General features: G+C 44.9%; 3 protein-coding genes across 3 annotated transcripts; 2 read left to right on the plus strand and 1 right to left on the minus strand.

The window, feature by feature from the left end:
- The first annotated feature begins 2,467 nt into the window (after nt 1-2,467).
- LOC125610179 (uncharacterized protein At3g43530-like) lies at nt 2,468-3,445 on the plus strand. The gene is made up of 2 exons (XM_048782176.1): nt 2,468-2,635; nt 2,729-3,445. Exons 1-2 carry the CDS (start codon nt 2,468-2,470, stop codon nt 3,443-3,445), a joined length of 885 nt encoding a protein of 294 aa, XP_048638133.1.
- A 137-nt stretch (nt 3,446-3,582) lies between these two features.
- LOC125579242 (high mobility group nucleosome-binding domain-containing protein 5-like) lies at nt 3,583-5,646 on the plus strand. The gene is made up of 2 exons (XM_048743161.1): nt 3,583-3,663; nt 3,747-5,646. Exons 1-2 carry the CDS (start codon nt 3,583-3,585, stop codon nt 5,475-5,477), a joined length of 1,812 nt encoding a protein of 603 aa, XP_048599118.1. The 3' UTR covers nt 5,478-5,646.
- A 10,811-nt stretch (nt 5,647-16,457) lies between these two features.
- LOC111215875 lies at nt 16,458-18,035 on the minus strand. Its single transcript, XM_022720079.2, has one exon. It carries the CDS (start codon nt 18,033-18,035, stop codon nt 16,458-16,460), a length of 1,578 nt encoding a protein of 525 aa, XP_022575800.1.
- Between the last annotated feature and the right edge of the window lie 1,072 nt (nt 18,036-19,107).

Raw genomic sequence — 19,107 nt, forward strand, 5'->3', positions numbered from 1 at the left:
TATTTCACTTACTTATACAAAGTTATATTTTTTAACAATTAAAGTTATACAAAGTTTCAAATCTAATGCATGCGACTGTTCCCATGAGAAGTCGTGTCTTCTAGAGTCGTTTATCAAATCACTCTTAAATGGAAGAGTTGCAACTTGTAGTTTGGGTAATAAATCATTAAATAGCAGAAATTAAAATTACTAAATATTAGCATTTTCATTTATTATCTCCGATAATGCTTCTTGCTATCATTTCCTGCAAAATATAACCATATAATATCTAAATTTCATAAAATTTTACATAGTTTCTTACATTTAGAGTTTAGACTATCTAAATTGTTAAAAAATTTCTTAGTTTCATGATTTTTGACAACTCTAAATCAGTTATTTCACTTACTTATACAAAGTTATATATTTTTATCCATTAAAGATATAAAGTTTCAAATCCAAAAGTATCAAATCCAAGGCATGCGACTATTGCAGTGACAAGTTGTGTCTTATGAACTCGTGTCTTCTCGAGGTGTCTACTTGTAGATGGGTCAGAGGATCATTATCACCTTCTCCAAATAAATTTAATGGGAATACTCTCCATTTACTTCATAAAATGAATATCTCTCCATTTACTTGATTAAACGAATATATCTCCATAGTGAACTTCAACTTGGCTTCTCTCCCTCCTTCCATGCTTCACAAGATTCTATCCAAGGTAGCAACAACCAGTATCCGGGACTTTGGTTGTGCAAGAGTTGCTTTCCCCGGGTTTAACGCATTTGGCAGAGAAGATTAATTTTACAAATTTGCCGATCTCATTTTCTTGAATAATTGGTCAGATCAGGTCAATGTTGTTAGAACATTCATGCTTAAGTGCTACCAACTGTGTAATCCGGCCATCTACTTGCGAGGTATGTATGAATACTTCATCCTCCATTTACTTGATGAAGGAAGGGAACAAATTCATATTGTTGGTGAGAGAGGATGCATGTTGGCCAAATATGTAGATGATATGATGAACTTAGCATTTAGCGTTGATCATAGAGGATTGGTTCACAACTATCCTGATTTTACTCGTGAATATGTTGATCGGATGTATCACATGACCACTAGTTGGGCGCTCTCTGGCCATTGGGGTTACGATAAACCTGAGATGTTTATGTCTCTATTGGAAAGAACAGATCCCAACGTCTGCTATGATTGCTGGTTCTCCGCAATAATAGAACCAGTGTTTGTAGTCTCCATATATGGATCAAGAACACGCTGGAAATGCAATTGTTGTTTCTGGCAATGTGCAGCTTGGGACTTCTGCAATGAAATTCACTTGACTGCTCGTGGCTGGCCAATTGGAGATTAGTTGTGTGTTTATGAGTTATGACATGTAATTTTTATCTATTATTGTTAAGTTTATGTAAAATACATTTCCTAATGTAATGTCGGTAAAATATATTTCCTAATCAAATGTCTCTACTTTTCCTCTATAAGATTATCTTTTTTTTTTATTTAACTTCAATAAAAGAACATATTGCCAATGTAAAAGATATAATAGAAGAGCATATTACCAATGTGTTTCAAGAAAATAAATGTCAATGTAAAAGATACAATCAAAATTAGTTGAACTTTTACTAAGTTTTACAGTTACGAAAAGTGCGACTTAGTTGAAGTTTTATTAAGTTACACAGTAACACAAATATTTACAGTTACACCAACTCTTACGGAACTTATGGAGAAACAAATCCAAATTTTATGGACCGGATCTGGATGGTTTGCGCCAATATCTTTGGTTGGATTGTAATTATGCAAGTCCTTTTTGGTTTTTTACTTATTTTTCAAATTTAATTAAAGTTTTATTTAATTAATTTTTTGGGGAGTAATGGGGAGTTTAACTCGAGATGCCCCTCCCTCTCCATTAGAAATGCTGATTTCACCCTGTAATAAAAAATAATATATTTTTTATTTTTTTTAGATATAAAATCGGGTAAATCGTGGTTAAAGACGCTAGGGACCTTAATGAAACCAACTTATTACCAACACGACCTGCTCTACCCGACCCAACCAAACTGAACCGGATCCTATTCTCTAAACGAAGCGTTTCGTCTCTCTCCCTCTCCACCTAAATCTAAATCCCGTCTCTTCCCTCTCCGGCTTCTCTCTTGCGATTGCGCGAAACCCTAGCCTCCGTGCTTTGTGGCTTTCTCCGTCGTCCTCCTCCGTCTAAATCGAGAATCAATCAATCTCTCTGTGGACGTCCTCTCTCCCTCTTATTTCTCGGGTCTCAACTCTCTAGAGTCGAGAACTGCTTCGTTTCTTCTTCTTTCTCCGACGAAATCTAGTCTCCATCTTCGTTCCTTTTCGTAAGTGAGTAGTTTCCTTTGAGTATTACATTGTTGAGATGTAATAATTGATGTTTGCTATGCGGTTTGCATTTGGAGTAATTGACAGTGACTTGTTGTGTTTTTAACAGCGTTTCTAATTTCTTGTACAGGAAATGAAGGGCCGAAAAAGAAAGAATCCATCTACTACGTGCGTTGGAGTCTCCAGTAGAACTAGAGCTAGAAAGGCGGTCTCAGCTGGGAATGAGCCGGCAAGAGAAACGACTGTAGTTTCTCTCTCTGTTGATTCAGAAAGTGATGACATGTCTGCTGTATCATCTAAGGTAGTTTTTGCACTCGTTTTAATCATTGTCAGTGTGAAAGTATACTAATTTTAGTAGTAACAAATGACTAATACATATATATTATGATTGCAGGCAAGGCAACCACCACAGCCCCTTGAATTATGCTTCAAGAGCACAGAGTTCACGAAGACTTGCAAGATTCAAACCAAGTGCCTTGTGAAGAATACAGTGGACGTGATTAAGAAGCTTAAGGAGGAGGTTAAATGGTTCACAACCCATCCTCAATTTCGTAACTTCTTCCACATGCCTGATGAACAATACCTGAAGCTCCAAGGAATGTGGATGTTACTCTTGCGCACCATTTCGACTGAAGAAGAAGATGTTGCATGGTTTGGTGTGAATGGTGTTCCCATCCGCTATTCTATGAGGGAGCATGCCCTCATCTCGGGCTTAGACTGCCATGAGTATCCGAGGAAATATTTGAAGCTCGGGATTACGAAGTTTGTGGATTATTACTTCGGTGGACTAAAGAAGATCACCATAACAGATGTGGAGCACAAGCTGTTGTCTATGAAGACGCCATGCAATGATAGATTGAAGATGGCTGTCTTGTTCTTCCTTGGTCGGGTTATCAGAGGACAGGCAAAGGATTGCGGACCAGTAGACCCGTTCATCTTAAGGATCGTGGAAGATTTGGATGTTTGCAGAACATTTCCATGGGGTCGTTTGACATTTGAAGATGCAATAAAGAACATCAAGCATATGATGGAGCTTCTGAAGGGTGAAGTGCACTCGGCATGCGGCTTTCCTGGATTCATAATTCCATTAGAGGTAAAGCATACAATTTAGTCAAATATGAGTTGTTTTATAACCGTAAATCTGATAGCGCTACAATATTTGTGTAGATTTTGGCTTTTGAATGTATTCCTAAGCTGGGGAAAACATTTCGACTATCTACAGACACACCTTCTGAAGATTGTCCTAGGATGTGCAAGAGCCGGTTTACAAAGAGTAGCATGAAGGGCTATCCTTTGGAAGATATATATGCTGCACTTGGACACACAAAGGTATATGTATATATACTTTGTAGTAGAAACTAGAAGAATATAATAAAATTTAAACTGATTTTCCTTTTTCGTTTTTTTTTCAGGTTATTAACAGTGTGTTGGTGCCAACTGTGGGTGAGGAAATCATGCTGGCTCGTATAATTGATGAGGAGCGAGAGTATCATTGTGAGGGAAGCACAAGTGATACTTGGAACCACTGGCTAAATGTGAAGCAGAAGAAGATATTTTGGAAAGAGCTATACGACTTAGATGTTGCTGCACGAGTGTTTAAGAAGAAGAAGGACAAAGAAAAGGTGACGTTTTTAGAAGATTCGTCTTCTAAATCTGGGTTGGAGAGCTTGAAAGCTCTGGAAGAAAAGATTTTGGGGGCCATGAGTGAAGGGTTTTCTGGTCTTAAATCAGTGGTGGAGGCAAAGCTGGGTGATATGGATGTGAGGATGAGTAAATTTGAAAAGAACCAGCGACAACTTAAAAGAAGGGCTAAGAAAATAGAAGAAAAGCTGACTTCTATTGAGAGCAACAAAAATGAGGAGAGGAACTATGGTGAAGATATGGATTTTGGATGGGATGATAGAGATTATGGTAGAGCTGAAGGGAAGGAAAACAGTGAGAAGGCTAAGGAAGACAAGGAAAACAGTGAGTCTGGCGAGGAAAAGGATGTGGTCTCGGGTGGGGAAAACAGTAAGGATGGTGAGAAAGACAAGGGAAACGTGGAGGAAGAAGAAGAGAAGGAGAACGAGGCTGATAAAACAGAGCTGGGAACTAGAGAAAAAGATGAGGTCTCTGAAGAAGATTACGATACTGAGGAAGAGGCTGAGAAGAGGAGAGTAGAGGCGGATGCGTTATGGAAGAGTATTCTTTCTGAAGAGACTGAGTATCTAGAGAAAGAGGCTGAGAAAGTTGCCAAGGGAACTCTTACACCACCACGTGGTAGACCGAAGAGATTGGCCGCGAGAAAAATAGTACTTACACCACCAGAGGAGTTTTTAAGAGGACCAACGGTAACTGCGCCATCACCTATCGAGACTGAAAAAGAGGCTGAGACAGTTATCGAGGAAGAGGGTGAGGAGATGGCAGTTGAAGCCGAAGAAAGTGACGAGGAGAGTCTCAAAGAAAAAAATGCTGAAGAAATGGTGGAGGAAGAAGAAGGTGTGGAGGAGAGTCCCACCGAGAAAATAGCTGAAGAAATGGTGGAGGAAGAAGAAGGTGTGGAGGAGAGTCCCACCGAGAAAATAGCTGAAGAAATGGTGGAGGAAGAAGAAGGTGTGGAGGAGAGTCCCACCGAAAAAATTGCTGAAGAAATGGTGGAGAAAGAAGAAGCTGTGGAGGAGAGTCCCACCGAAAAAAATGCTGAAGAAATGGTGGAAGAAGAAGCTGAGGAAGCAGAGGAAGCTATGGAAGCAGAGGAAGCTGAGGAAGCAGAGGAAGAGGCGGATAAAGTGGTTGAGAAAGAGGCTGAGACAGTTGTCGAGAAAGAGGGTGATAAATACACTGATGAAGAAAAGCAAATGTGGGCCTTAATCGTTTACAAGGCTAGTGAGGAGATGGCGGATGGGACCACTGAGGTGAGGAGAGATGGAACCAATGAGGTGAGGACAGGGTTCAAGCTTAGGTGCAAACAGAAGATAATGATGTATGGCAAACCAAGGGGGAAGAAAAAACCTCAGCGGCCCCAGAGTCAAGAATCAGCACCTGTGATTGCACGTACGCCAAGGGAGAAGAGAAAACCTCAACGGCTGCAGAGTCCCTACACGCAGGTGAAGACAGAAGACATTGACGGGCCTAAGAAGAAGCGTAAAACAAAGGTTAAGTAGGCGTCTGAAAATTATTTATGTATTTGAAGTCTTTAAAACTTGGTAGGATGCTTTTGGATGTAATATGCTTTTGGGTGTTTAAACTTGGTTGTGGTATGCTTTTGGATGTTTAAACTTGGTTGTATAATGTGTTTTGGATGTTAAAAAACAGGTTTGGAAACTGTTTTCAAGTTAGGCTATGTCCAAAAATGATTCAGATGGATAACTAATCTTACTACTAGGTTTACTAAGGCCAAAAACGTGTTAATAAATGTACTCATGTAAAACGTGCAACCGGTATATACATAAATATATTCATAGCACATGTTAATAAATGTACTCATGTAAAACGTGCAATCGGTATATACATAAATATAATATTCAAATTACACTTAGTAATTCTTGGTATCCTTCAAGGAGTTAGTAATACTACTTACACATAGTAATTCTTTGGCAATTTTTAGGTTTTTCTAGTTAAACCCGTAGAATATGAAATTTTTTTTAGTAAAACCAATGATTTTACACTATGATTATCATCAAAGAAAACATTTGCAGCAGAAGTTTTCCAGGAATATGTATTTTGTTAGATTTTCCTAGCTATAGTCTAACCATTCACACACTAACAATATAAGTTAAGGACATTTTTTAGAAAACTGAATAGGTTTTTCTTAAACTATTGAAAATAATAATCAAAATAGTTTTAATATATATATTTATCAAATATATAGTCTACGAATTGATAATACTCATGAAAAATATAAGGGTTCTATATACTAAACATAAATACTCGTACTAATATATATGTAGTCCAAATCACACATAGTAATTCCAGAAAATCTAGTATTCCAAATAACATATAGTAATTCCAGAAAATCTAGTAGTCCAAATAAAACATAGTAAACTCAGTAAATTCAGTAATCCAAACAAAACATAGTAAACTCAGTAAACCCAGTAATCCTAGAAATCAAACACCTGGACCTGCACCAATTCCACATTCAAAATACGCTCCCATACCTCCTCCTCTCGCTCTGCCTGTGCCGCTGGAACTGCCAGCGCCACTGGTACTGCCTGTGCCGTTAGCGGTGCCTGTGCCGTTAGCGGTGCCTGTGCCGCTGGCTCTACCTGTGCCGCTGGCTCTCCCTTTGCCTCTTTTTCCTCTTCCACGAGATTCTCCTGCCGATGGAAATCGAGTTTGCTGCGGTTTTCCTTTTTTGACTTCATAATCTGGAGGAAGCACTTTCATTGCTTTAACTTCTTCAGGTATAATCCAATCAGACATATGAGGAACAGGATATATTGTCCTGTGATAAGCCAAAGCCCATTGCTCCACTAAATAGTACTTAGAACAATACTCAGATAGATGAAGTTCCTTTCCCGCTTTATCAGTCATGAATGTGGCAGCAGCTACTGCATGGACACATGGGTATTTGTCTTTATCAAATTGCTCACAGCTACAAGTCATCATAGCCATATCAACGGTATAATGCTTCCCGTCACTTCCTGAGACACTGTACTCAAGATGGAAGCTGTTTAACTCGACAATGGAAAGAAACCCTGCATCAACACATCTTTTAGACATTTCCGCTTCCACAATAGGAACAAGCTTTAGTGCGGGTGGTATTTCAGCTGCCTCCTTCCTATGTATGTTGAACCATTCAGCCATTTTCCCAATGATGAAATCACACATTGGTAGTATGTTTAACTTTCTCGCGTCACTAATAACACCATTAAAAGATGTGGGAACCGAAATTCGCACTGTCGATTTCCGTTTAAATAAGGAAACTAAGAAAACCCTAGTTTCCCAGAGGACCCGGATATCTGTTAATTACCACACGTCAAGCAATCAGAACACGAGAATAACAACGATAAAAATAAGAAATCGAAAAGAGAGCAAAGTAGATCTTATTCTGAATCTGCGTATGAGCGTTACAACAAGGTATAAGCCTGGGCTCGAGAGCTGTCGGCGAGATTCCTAGTTCTAGCAACCCTAAGACGGCTAAACCTAATTGAGTCGCAGCTCGAAATAACAAAAACGGAAAGTTGCCTAAATCGCTCTAAGTGCTAAGTTTGCTCTGAAAAAGTTCTCCCTTCTGCTCCTCGCCTAGGACTCCTTATATACTAGCTCCAAGGTCGGTTTACGCTTTTACTCTTCTGCCCTTAAGCCGTCATAGCATAAAAATGGAGATATTCCATTTTTCCCGATCTTCACAATTATCTTCAAAACTTCCGTATTTATCCGCGGAAACTTGACATTTATCCTTCCTCGTGGGCCAAGCGCGAACCATGCTGTGGTTCACGGGCTTTTGGTTAAGAAAAATCGTAGGATGGGCCTCGAGTCGTGTTTTAGGTCCCTTTGGGCCGTCTTCCGACTCGACACGTTTACTACGAGTTTTCCGCGGTTTCTAATCCGCGAAGTTTGATCGATGAATTAGAATAGCGGGAAACATGGACTGAGCTTGCTACGGTCTTCGGGAGATAGCATTCGAAGGTTTGACGAGAATGCAAGGACTGGTGTCGTATCGATGTTCGGAAAGGTTCAATCGCTACACAGCGACCGAACTTTGGCTCGAGCCCGGTCGCTATGTAGCGACCGAGCGAAACGAGTGCTCGGTCGCTACGTAGCGACCGAGCGTCCCGCTCGGTCGCGGTCGCTACGTAGCGACCGAGCGGGACGATCGCTCGGTCGCTACGTAGCGACCGAGCGGGACGAACGCTCGGTCGCTACGTAGCGACCGAGCTTTGGCTCGAGCTCGGTCGCTACGTAGCGACCGAGCGGGACGATCGCTCGGTCGCTACGTAGCGACCGAGCTTGGCTGAGCTCGGTCGCTACGTAGCGACCGAGCTTTGGCTCGAGCTCGGTCGCTACGTAGCGACCGAGCGGGACGATCGCTCGGTCGCTACGTAGCGACCGAGCTTGGCTGAGCTCGGTCGCTACGTAGCGACCGAGCGGGACGATCGCTCGGTCGCTACGTAGCGACCGAGCTTTGGCTCGAGCTCGGTCGCTACGTAGCGACCGAGCGGGACGATCGCTCGGTCGCTACGTAGCGACCGAGCTTTGGCTCGAGCTCGGTCGCTACGTAGCGACCGAGCGGGACGATCGCTACGTAGCGACCGAGCTTGGCTGAGCTCGGTCGCTACGTAGCGACCGAGCGGGACGATCACTCGGTCGCTACGTAGCGACCGAGCTTTGGCCCGAGCTCGGTCGCTACGTAGCGACCGAGCGGGACGATCGTTCGGTTTGAATCCCAAAGAATACTTCTTCGTAAAAATAACCTCGTATAGGTTATTTTTACGAAAATTACATCCCTTCTTTTACTAACTCTTTCGGAAATACGATCTCTGAGGATTTTCGGGTGGTAATTCCGTCGTAACCGTTTTTGACCCCAACAGTTAGCCCCCCAGCCCGTTAGGATCATGCATGGGGGGATCCTAGCGTGCGGTTAGGCATGTTTGGCAAGTTAGGCGTGATGGATGGAATTAATATGCGAAAGTCCGAGCTTGAATAGTAAATCCTCATGTCTTATAAGAAGAGAGGTAACTTGTTCCATAATTTTTTCACTTTCTTGTTTTTCTCTAAGATCTTTCAAAAAACTTTCTATCTTTCTCTCCACCCTTTTCCTCTATTCTCTTAAGAGAAGTGTAAAGATGTCGAGCAAGAAAAAGATTGCGAAAAAAGGGTCTTCGTCCGCGAGTCCTTACGAAGAGCTCGTCGTTCCGAAGATGGAGTTCGTGCCTCACTCGGTGCATCCTGCCGAGAACGAGGCATGGTGGGTTGCTCATTATGGCTCGTTGATCCCTCCCAAGGAGAAGCCATTCCCGGTCCTGGTCCATCGTGGAGTCGAGGAAGAGGACGCAAGCAGGACTACTGACGAGTTTCTCGCGACGATGCGGTCGTTCTACCACATCCCGGATGTTGTGGAGTTCCGGGTTCCCTGCCGCGGGGAATGTGCTAACAACCCCCCGGAGGGTTACTTTACTTGTTATGAGGCGTTCATAGTGCGTTGTCGCCTCTGGTTCCCCATACCCGAAATTCTCGTCCGAGTGTTGGACCGCTTCGAAGTCGCGATAAGTCAGTTGACACCCCTTGCCATTCAGCACCTTATTGGGATCTTGATCCTAAGCTATGAGCATGGCCTTTCCCTTTCCGTCGATCATTATGAAGCGCTTTTGAGGCTTCAACTTGTCAAGGATACGGATAAGCATAGGTTTGTCCCTCGGAAATTTATGTCGGTGGTTAAGAAGTTCATTTCGAACTTCAACTCGTGGAAGAAGTTCTTTTTCTTTGTTCGTTTGGACGCTGCGTCCGTCGAAGAGAGTTGCATTCCACTGTTCCGGAGGTTGCCGAACAATCGTCCCTTCATCAATCCTCTTGCTCCGTTCCCTGAGGACATTATCGCGGTGAGGGATCTTCTCAGGAATGGTCCCTTCTTCTGGACTTCTTTCACGCCGAGAAGGGTTCGGAAGGCACTGAAATTTGTGCAACCTGGTCCAGCTTTGGACGCGGATACGGGAAGCGACTCCGAACCCGACGACCAGAATCCCGTCGAAGCTCCGACAGCTGCGCCGGAGTCGAGCTCTTGGAAGGGAAAAGATGTCGATCTTGGCGACATAGAGTTTTCGATGGACGACTCTATGCTTCCAGGATGGGATCCGAACCTTGCTTACGGCGACGGAAGCGGTTCGAGCGAGGCCCCCATTCCGGACTTCGATGATTTCTTTGCTGGGCTGCCATCGGGTTTCGATGCTCCTCCTCCTACGAAAGAATCGGCGAGGCCGAGAGTCGTTGCGGAAGGATCTCGCATCATCAATGGGGTTAGTTTTTTTTTGGGAATTTTTTAGTGATTATCCTATGTATGGATTTGTAACACGCCCATTGATTTTGCAGGGCCTGAGCTTGCTGGGCTCGGCCATCGAGGCGGGTCATAGAGAAGCCATGGTCTACCGCTTCAAGGCGGAGAAAGCGGAGCGCGATCTCGCTCGGGTGCAAGGCGAGATGCTGGAGCGAGAGGCACAGCTTACTCGTGATCATGCGCGGGCTGTTCGTAGAGCGGAGAGGAAAGGCAAAAGAGAAATCGTCGAGGTGATGAAGACTCGCGCATCTCAGTTCCAGGTTGAGTACGGGAACCTTAAGAATGCCTTTACCTCGGTGGGGACTTTCGCGAGTGCCGTGGTTCGGTCGGAAGTCTTTGGAGGACGCAAGCCGACGACTATGTGTTTGAAGAGGAAATGAGCTTGATGAAGAGTGGGATGAGTGACCGTGCCCACGCTGAGGCGCTTATCCCTCCGATCGACGAGAGGATTCAAGGGTTCTGGGATTCCATCCCGGTTTCTCCTGATACCGAGGAGGTCCCGATCGATTTTCACGATGGTGGCGAGGAAGTGGATCGTCCTGCGGATGCGTTTGGTGCTTCGTTGTCCGGGGACTTTGACTTTGGATTATGAGGGATGGATCAGTTATCCTTGTTTTCGGCCGAATGTGGCCCTTTGAATTTGGATTTCGTTTAGGCCAAGATGGCCGTATTTGTATTTCCGGGACTGGCCGTTGGTGGCTTTGAATCCCTTGCCGCTTTACGCGGTTTATTTATATGATAAATGTTTTGTTTCGAGTTTTTCCTGAGTAGGGTTGAAGTAAATACGAGTTGTCGTCTCGTATGTAGTTCTAATTAGACGTTCAATCTGTTGGTTCGTTCGTGATTTTCGTAAAAATTTATCTGTCTTTACGATTTTCGAGAACATTGAGATACGAACGGAGAGGCATGGTTTATGATCTCGTATCTTTTAGATATCATGCCTTGAGATGTTTGAGACCAGAGCGTTGGGTTTAGGGCAAGACCTAGGTTTACTTTCGGTTAAGGTTTGTGCGGTGACTAGCCGGCTATCGTTTTTCCTGTTGCGATTTCTTCCTGACTCGCACCGGTTTAAAGTCCGCGATATGTTCTCGGCTTATATGACTTGTATGGTACGAATCGAGCATCTTCTCAGAATCAACTGGAAGTGCTAAACCAAAATTTCGGATTTTTGTTGTAGCGCGCTTTTGTCCTTGTGCTGGACGTTTTTAAAGATCAAAAGAGTGATCGGATTGCGTTTGTTTAAGACGGCTGGCGTGTTCGTCGGGGCCAATCGACGAACGGGGTGTAAAGTTTTTGGTGGTCGCGTTCGGACAATTTGTTTAGCATTGTCCTCGAACTTTTTGCGACGTCTCGCAGTTATTTTCGAGGATTATGCGTGTATTTTTGCGTGTTTGAAAGGTGATAATCTTTACGATTTTTGGGCCGGATGAGGCCGCAGACGAGCGTAAACTGAAGCGTAAGCGTTTTCGATAAAAAGACAGTGTATATTGTAAAAAAATTTTATGTTTCTAAAAACTCGATTACAATAATGGCGATTGTGGGAGTATACGAGTATACGCACCCACTCCCCCCCCCCCTTTTTAGAGAGGGGGATAGCTGAACTCGTCTTTTGACAAGCTGCCTACGTACCCCTTTCGAGGATCAAGCCATCTCGTAGTTCTGTTTCATGCCGCGAGTGTTCTTACTCGGCGGTTGGTGTCGCGATGTCCGCCTTGACCGTGTCGATCGTGGCTGGGTCGACGCTATTTTCCGGATGTTCCGGTTGAGTTGTCGCGTGGGCTTCGGATTTATGTCGAGCTTCGACGTCCGATGCGTTTGCGTTGACAGACGATTTTACTTCGTCCTTGTGCGGGGCGCTTTTGGCCGAAGATCGATCTATCTTCGCGCGTTTGCCGTTTGCAGAAGCCGTGATTTGCCTTAACTTATGCTCCGCGAGGAAGCATAGTCGCGACTGTTTTTGGCATCCCCAGATGGCCGCGACTCCGCTCGGCGTTGGGAACTTGAGACCCAGGTGGTAAGTTGACGGAACTGCCTGCATGGCGTTGAGCCATGGGGTTCCCATGATCACGTTGTAGATAGCGGGATGGTCGACTACCGCGAATTCGACGATTTTCGTGATCTCCTTGGCCATGACTGGCAATTGGATTGATCCGAGAGTCATCGACACTTCGCCTGAAAAACCCGTGAGTGGTTTTGGCGTCGGAATTACCTCTCCGAGTTCGATACTCATCCGCTTGAGAGTGTCGCGGAAGATTACGTTGACCGTGCTTCCCGTATCGACGAGTACCCTTCCGACTTCTAAATCTCGTATGACGAGATCTATGACGAGCGGGTCGCAGTGAGGTTGGTCGATACCGCCGGCTTCTTCCTCCGTGAAGGTGATCGAGCAACTTTGGCCGTCTCGAGGAGGAGACCATGTAGGCCAATTTGCGCTTGATTCTGCCTTCCGTTGGTAAGCCTTGATGGCTGACACGGTATCGCCGCAGTATTGAGATCCTCCGATGATCATATTGACTCTGCGACGATTGTTATCGTTCCCTTTGTCATCCGGCCTCCTACCGCGTTTATCCCCAGGTTGGTTTCGTTGAGGAGATTTTTCGGCGGGCGGATTTCTGTCCGTCTTTGGAGGCCGATCAGAATCGAGGATGAGATCCTTGACGCTAGTTACTTCCGAAAGCTCTCCAGCGAGCAGCTTCGCGGCCAGTCTTGCTCCTAAGACTTTGCAATTAGTCGTGGAGTGTCCTCGGGATTGGTGGAACTCGCAGAAGGTGTTCTCGTCATACCCTTGATTGCGAGTCCATGTGTTGCCCGTGGTCCGGCCTTGATCCGAATTGATCGCATAGTTATGCGCTCCTTGGAGATCTTCCCCCTCGTGATGGACGTACTTGTCGTTACGAGAGTTCTTCTTTTTCCCCTTCGGATCTGCGTCTTTCGAGGATGGTCTTGCCGGCTTATGTTTTTGCGATAAGACTTTAGTTTCTTCCTCCACTATGATATAGTCCGTTGCTTTGTGGAGGGCGTCCTGGATCGTTCGCGGTTTGTCGAGAGTTATCCATTTTCTGAATTTCGACTTGTACCAGAGCGTCTTTCTCAGCGCGTCGATGGCCACTTTGTCGCTTATCCCGCTGACCCTGGACATTATCAGTTTGAACCGACTGATAAACTCGCGGAGGGGTTCGTCTTCCCTCTGGGAGAGACTCCAGAGATCAACATCGGAGGTTTCCCTGTCTATGAATACAGAGTACTGTTTGAGGAATTCCGATGCGAGCTGTCGAAAACTCCCGATGGTGTTGCGACGAAGGCGTGCGAACCATTCGAGCGCTGCTCCTTCAAGATTTTCGACGAACAGGCGGCAATAGCCGGCATCCTTTTCGCCGTCCTTCAGTCTTGCTCTTCCCATCGCGATGTGGAAAGCCTGAAGGTGCGCTTTTGGATCGGCCGTACCATCGTACTTCGGTACTTTGATCTTTCCCGGATCGGACACCCTCATGTCCGAAATGCGACTGGTAAAGGGGGTCTTTCGAGCTCCTTCCAGCAGTCGATCGATCTCGGGGGCAGCACTAGTAGCATGATGGATTTGAGACTTTACGGCTCTCACTTCTGCCGCAGTCTTGGTGATGTAGTCGCGAAGATCGCGGATATCCGATGTCTCGTCAGTGGATTTCCGAGCCTGTCGGCGCTTACTGCGAGTGAGCTCGGTTTGCCTTTCGGCCAGCTCCTCTTGTTCGTTCCAATAGGCGACTTCTTCTTCTTCCGTCATTGGTTTTTCGAACGGGGAGCCTTCCCGAGCGGATCGGCTTCTGGTCCTTCTTGGATGTCTGTCGACATCCTCGTCGGTGTCGTTGGAGACATCGCTAGGATCCAGGTCAATGTGTTCGGCTTCGTTATCCTCCGAGTCCTTTGCAGGGAGCGGAAGACTTTCAGAGTTCCCCTTCTCGATGGGAGACTTCTCGCTGGGGTTTTGACCGGAAGGTCGTTCCCGCGCGACTCCTGCTCTATCGAGTGGGGTGGCGAAATCGAGCCTCTTCCCGCGGATTTTGGTGGTTCCGCGGGGACGGATAGCTTGGGTCCTTGCCGTTAAGGTTTCAACCTGTTTGGTCAAGGTATTCACGAGCTTATCCTGTTCTTCCGACCTTTTTTCATAGGTGGCGAACATCTTTTTAAACTCCTCGAGAGTCGCGGCGTTGGCTTGCGCGTTGGCCGCAGATACGTCCGCTACCGGAGTGTGGAGATCGGTGCCGCTGCCTCCGTTAAGGGGAGTTTGCACGTTATCCGCGTCGTTGGTTGACATGTCTGACTGTGTGTGGCTTTTGCGGGTTAGATTGATCCGTAAGGCCCCCTCCTTCTAGCGCCAAACTGTGGGAACCGAAATTCGCACTGTCGATTTCCGTTTAAATAAGGAAACTAAGAAAACCCTAGTTTCCCAGAGGACCCGGATATCTGTTAATTACCACACGTCAAGCAATCAGAACACGAGAATAACAACGATAAAAATAAGAAATCGAAAAGAGAGCAAAGTAGATCTTATTCCGAATCTGCGTATGAGCGTTACAACAAGGTATAAGCCTGGGCTCGAGAGCTGTCGGCGAGATTCCTAGTTCTAGCAACCCTAAGACGGCTAAACCTAATTGAGTCGCAGCTCGAAATAACAAAAACGGAAAGTTGCCTAAATCGCTCTAAGTGCTAAGTTTGCTCTGAAAAAGTTCTCCCTTCTGCTCCTCGCCTAGGACTCCTTATATACTAGCTCCAAGGTCGGTTTACGCTTTTACTCTTCTGCCCTTAAGCCGTCATAGCATAAAAATGGAGATATTCCATTTTTCCCGATCTTCACAATTATCTTCAAAACTTCCGTATTTATCCGCGGAAACTTGACATTTATCCTTCCTCGTGGGCCAAGCGCGAACCATGCTGTGGTTCACGGGCTTTTGGTTAAGAAAAATCGTAGGATGGGCCTCGAGTCGTGTTTTAGGTCCCTTTGGGCCGTCTTCCGACTCGACACGTTTACTACGAGTTTTCCGCGGTTTCTAATCCGCGAAGTTTGATCGATGAATTAGAATAGCGGGAAACATGGACTGAGCTTGCTACGGTCTTCGGGAGATAGCATTCGAAGGTTTGACGAGAATGCAAGGACTGGTGTCGTATCGATGTTCGGAAAGGTTCAATCGCTACACAGCGACCGAACTTTGGCTCGAGCCCGGTCGCTATGTAGCGACCGAGCGAAACGAGTGCTCGGTCGCTACGTAGCGACCGAGCTTCGGCTTGAGCTCGGTCGCTACGTAGCGACCGAGCGGGACGATCGCTCGGTCGCTACGTAGCGACCGAGCTTTGGCTCGAGCTCGGTCGCTACGTAGCGACCGAGCGGGACGATCGCTCGGTCGCTACGTAGCGACCGAGCTTGGCTGAGCTCGGTCGCTACGTAGCGACCGAGCGGGACGAACGCTCGGTCGCTACGTAGCGACCGAGCTTTGGCTCGAGCTCGGTCGCTACGTAGCGACCGAGCGGGACGATCGCTCGGTCGCTACGTAGCGACCGAGCTTGGCTGAGCTCGGTCGCTACGTAGCGACCGAGCGGGACGATCGCTCGGTCGCTACGTAGCGACCGAGCTTTGGCTCGAGCTCGGTCGCTACGTAGCGACCGAGCGGGACGATCGCTCGGTCGCTACGTAGCGACCGAGCTTTGGCTCGAGCTCGGTCGCTACGTAGCGACCGAGCGGGACGATCGCTCGGTCGCTACGTAGCGACCGAGCTTTGGCTCGAGCTCGGTCGCTACGTAGCGACCGAGCGGGACGATCGCTCGGTCGCTACGTAGCGACCGAGCTTGGCTGAGCTCGGTCGCTACGTAGCGACCGAGCGGGACGATCACTCGGTCGCTACGTAGCGACCGAGCTTTGGCCCGAGCTCGGTCGCTACGTAGCGACCGAGCGGGACGATCGTTCGGTTTGAATCCCAAAGAATACTTCTTCGTAAAAATAACCTCGTATAGGTTATTTTTACGAAAATTACATCCCTTCTTTTACTAACTCTTTCGGAAATACGATCTCTGAGGATTTTCGGGTGGTAATTCCGTCGTAACCGTTTTTGACCCCAACAAAAGATTCCACTGAATTGGTGGTGTCAACATTGTACCTATCTCCTTCAAAGTAACATCTCGCCTATTTCCTCTCTTCAACACTTTTGTCAAGATACTCCGCTGCGCTAGGATACCTCATGCGAAAAGCATTATAAAGGTTCAAGAACTCAGCCTCTGTATAAGCGTGTGCGCAGCCCATAAACTTAAACGTGCAAGTTTCTCTGTTGTTACGGACATGTACTTTAACATTCTGAGCCAAATGCCATATACAATAACCATGAGCGGCCTGAGGGAACACTAGACTTACTGCCTTGATCAAGCTTTTGTTTCTATCTGAAAGAAACACCAATCCAGGAACATCAGATATCACTGATTTCAACTGTTCCATAAACCACACCCAACTATGCTCTTTCTCACCATCTGCAATACCAAACGCAATTGGATAGTGGTGATGATCGGGATCTTGAGCAGTCGCAACAAATAGAACTCCACCATAAACATTCTTCAGGTGTGTTGCATCGACAATGAGGACTTTCCTCATAGCGATAAACCCTTCTATGCTAGCTCCCAAAGCAAAAAACAGATATTTAAACTTTTGGGCCTCATCCACAACCACTCGAGCTACTGTGCCAGGATTCGACTGCTTTAGCATGTGCATATAAGAATTTAATAAAGTATAACTCTCTTCTGGACTTCCTCGCACTTTATTAGCAGCTAATCTTTTTCCTCTCCATGACGTTGTGTATGATACTTTCACAGCCACCCTGTGATGAACCAGCTGGATCAAGGCGTTGGGAGCTGGTGTGTCTAAACTACCGGGATAATCTTGAGCCAAAACAGCTGCAACGATTCCTGGTGTGCCTCTCCTTCTATTAGGAAGTGTTCTTGTAGTAACAACAGAACATCTATGCTGTTTGATGTAACTTCTAACCGTCCAACTATCTGAATTCATCAACTTTGCAACACGCACATACCACTTGCAGCCTTCTTTGGCTGCTCGGCATTTTATCACATATCTCTTAGTGTCCGACTTAATTACATCATACTCAAAACACTTCAGATGTGAAGCCGTCTGAATATGAACTTGTGCTTCCTCCTTGGTTCTAAATTCTTGACCTACAGCCAAATCCATACCATCATCCCGTTCCTTGACAGCTGGGGTTACTTCAACTGATGGTCTTGCTTTTGTATCTTCAATCACAATCGCATCTCTTTCGGTGACATTACCATGAATTTCAATGTCATCGTAAAGTGTGAGCACACCATCTGCTTCACAAGCCTCTCTATCAGTAGCCCATGTATCAGTAGCCTCTCCATCAGTAGCCTCTCTATCGGATAGACCGACATAGACATCAGCTTCATCATCCTCTTCTTGAACCGTTTTGTTGAACTCCACATGTAGAACACTTCTACACTTCTCATGATTTACTTGCAGTAGATAACCAAAAACATCTTCATCATTCCAGACATATGATAGCTTGTTTGAATACAAGACCATTGGAAAGTAACTAATCTTCGTTTCCACCTTATATCCATCTACCTTTATCTTTCTGCAAATACGCTCAACCAAAGCAGAGTATGTGATCTCCTCCACTGATTCCTTAAACACAATCGTGTGAATTTCATCTTCTCCTTCACCATCTCCCGAAATCCATTTCATTTCGGCCCCATCCTTAATATAATATCCCCCGTAGTCAAAACAAATGATTGTGCAAGGTGGATTTTGCATTTTTCCTGAAATAAAATAAAATTTTAATTATATTACAATTTAATTACCATTATTAGGAAGCTTGTACTCTCTTACTAATACTTTTTCATTTCATTTCAGTAATATACTTAGTAATACTAGTATTACTAGTAAAACAATTTTACCTTAGTAAACTTTAGTTATCATAGTAATACCCAGAAATTATCCTTGCACTAGCTAATGAAATTTTTAGGACGATTTTGTTCAGATTTTACATTACCCATGATATATAATTTATATTAATGAAATTACATACAAAAGATCATCGAAAATGGACATAAAATATACCATAAACCCATAAACATAGTTTTCAAAATCTTTTTAAATCTCTTAAAATTTGCATCCGATCTTTCTTTTTAAATACTAGGCGAGATATACGCTTCTTTTTAATAGTAGTCAAGCAAAAATTTCATCAAAACCGGACATAAAATATACCCGAAATCTATATTCACAGTTTTCAGACTCGTTTTTACTCTCTCAAAACTTTCATTAATTCTTACTTTTTTTACATTACCCATGATATACACAACATTTAAATGCTATTCCACAAAAAAAAACATCAAAAACGGACAAGAATAACCTGTTTATGAAGCTTCAAATTCGCCAATGGAGAGTGAGGAAGGAGAGCTTCACGCGGAGAAAGAGGGAAACTTGAAGACATGTGGGCCAGGTCTTCTCTGATTGGTTAAGGTTGTCTCTGGTGGGCCATCTTGGTTGTTGGTTTATTTAAGTGAAGAAATAAATGAGTTAATGAGGTGGAAGAAATATATTAAAGAAATGAGAGGCTAATTTGGTATTTGCAATGACAATGGGGGTATTGAGAATAGAGAGGGGATATGAAGGTTAGTTTTTTTCTCATGAGGGCATCTGGAGTTAAAGTCCGAGTAATGGAGAATTCTTTTTTAGGGGCATTGGAGCAATTGATTCAAGAGAGATAGAGAGAAATTTCTCTTGGAGCTATTTTAATCTATTGACTCTTGTAAGT

The sequence above is a fragment of the Brassica napus genome, chromosome A1, assembly GCF_020379485.1.
Source record: "Brassica napus cultivar Da-Ae chromosome A1, Da-Ae, whole genome shotgun sequence".
NCBI classification, from domain to species: domain Eukaryota; kingdom Viridiplantae; phylum Streptophyta; class Magnoliopsida; order Brassicales; family Brassicaceae; genus Brassica; species Brassica napus.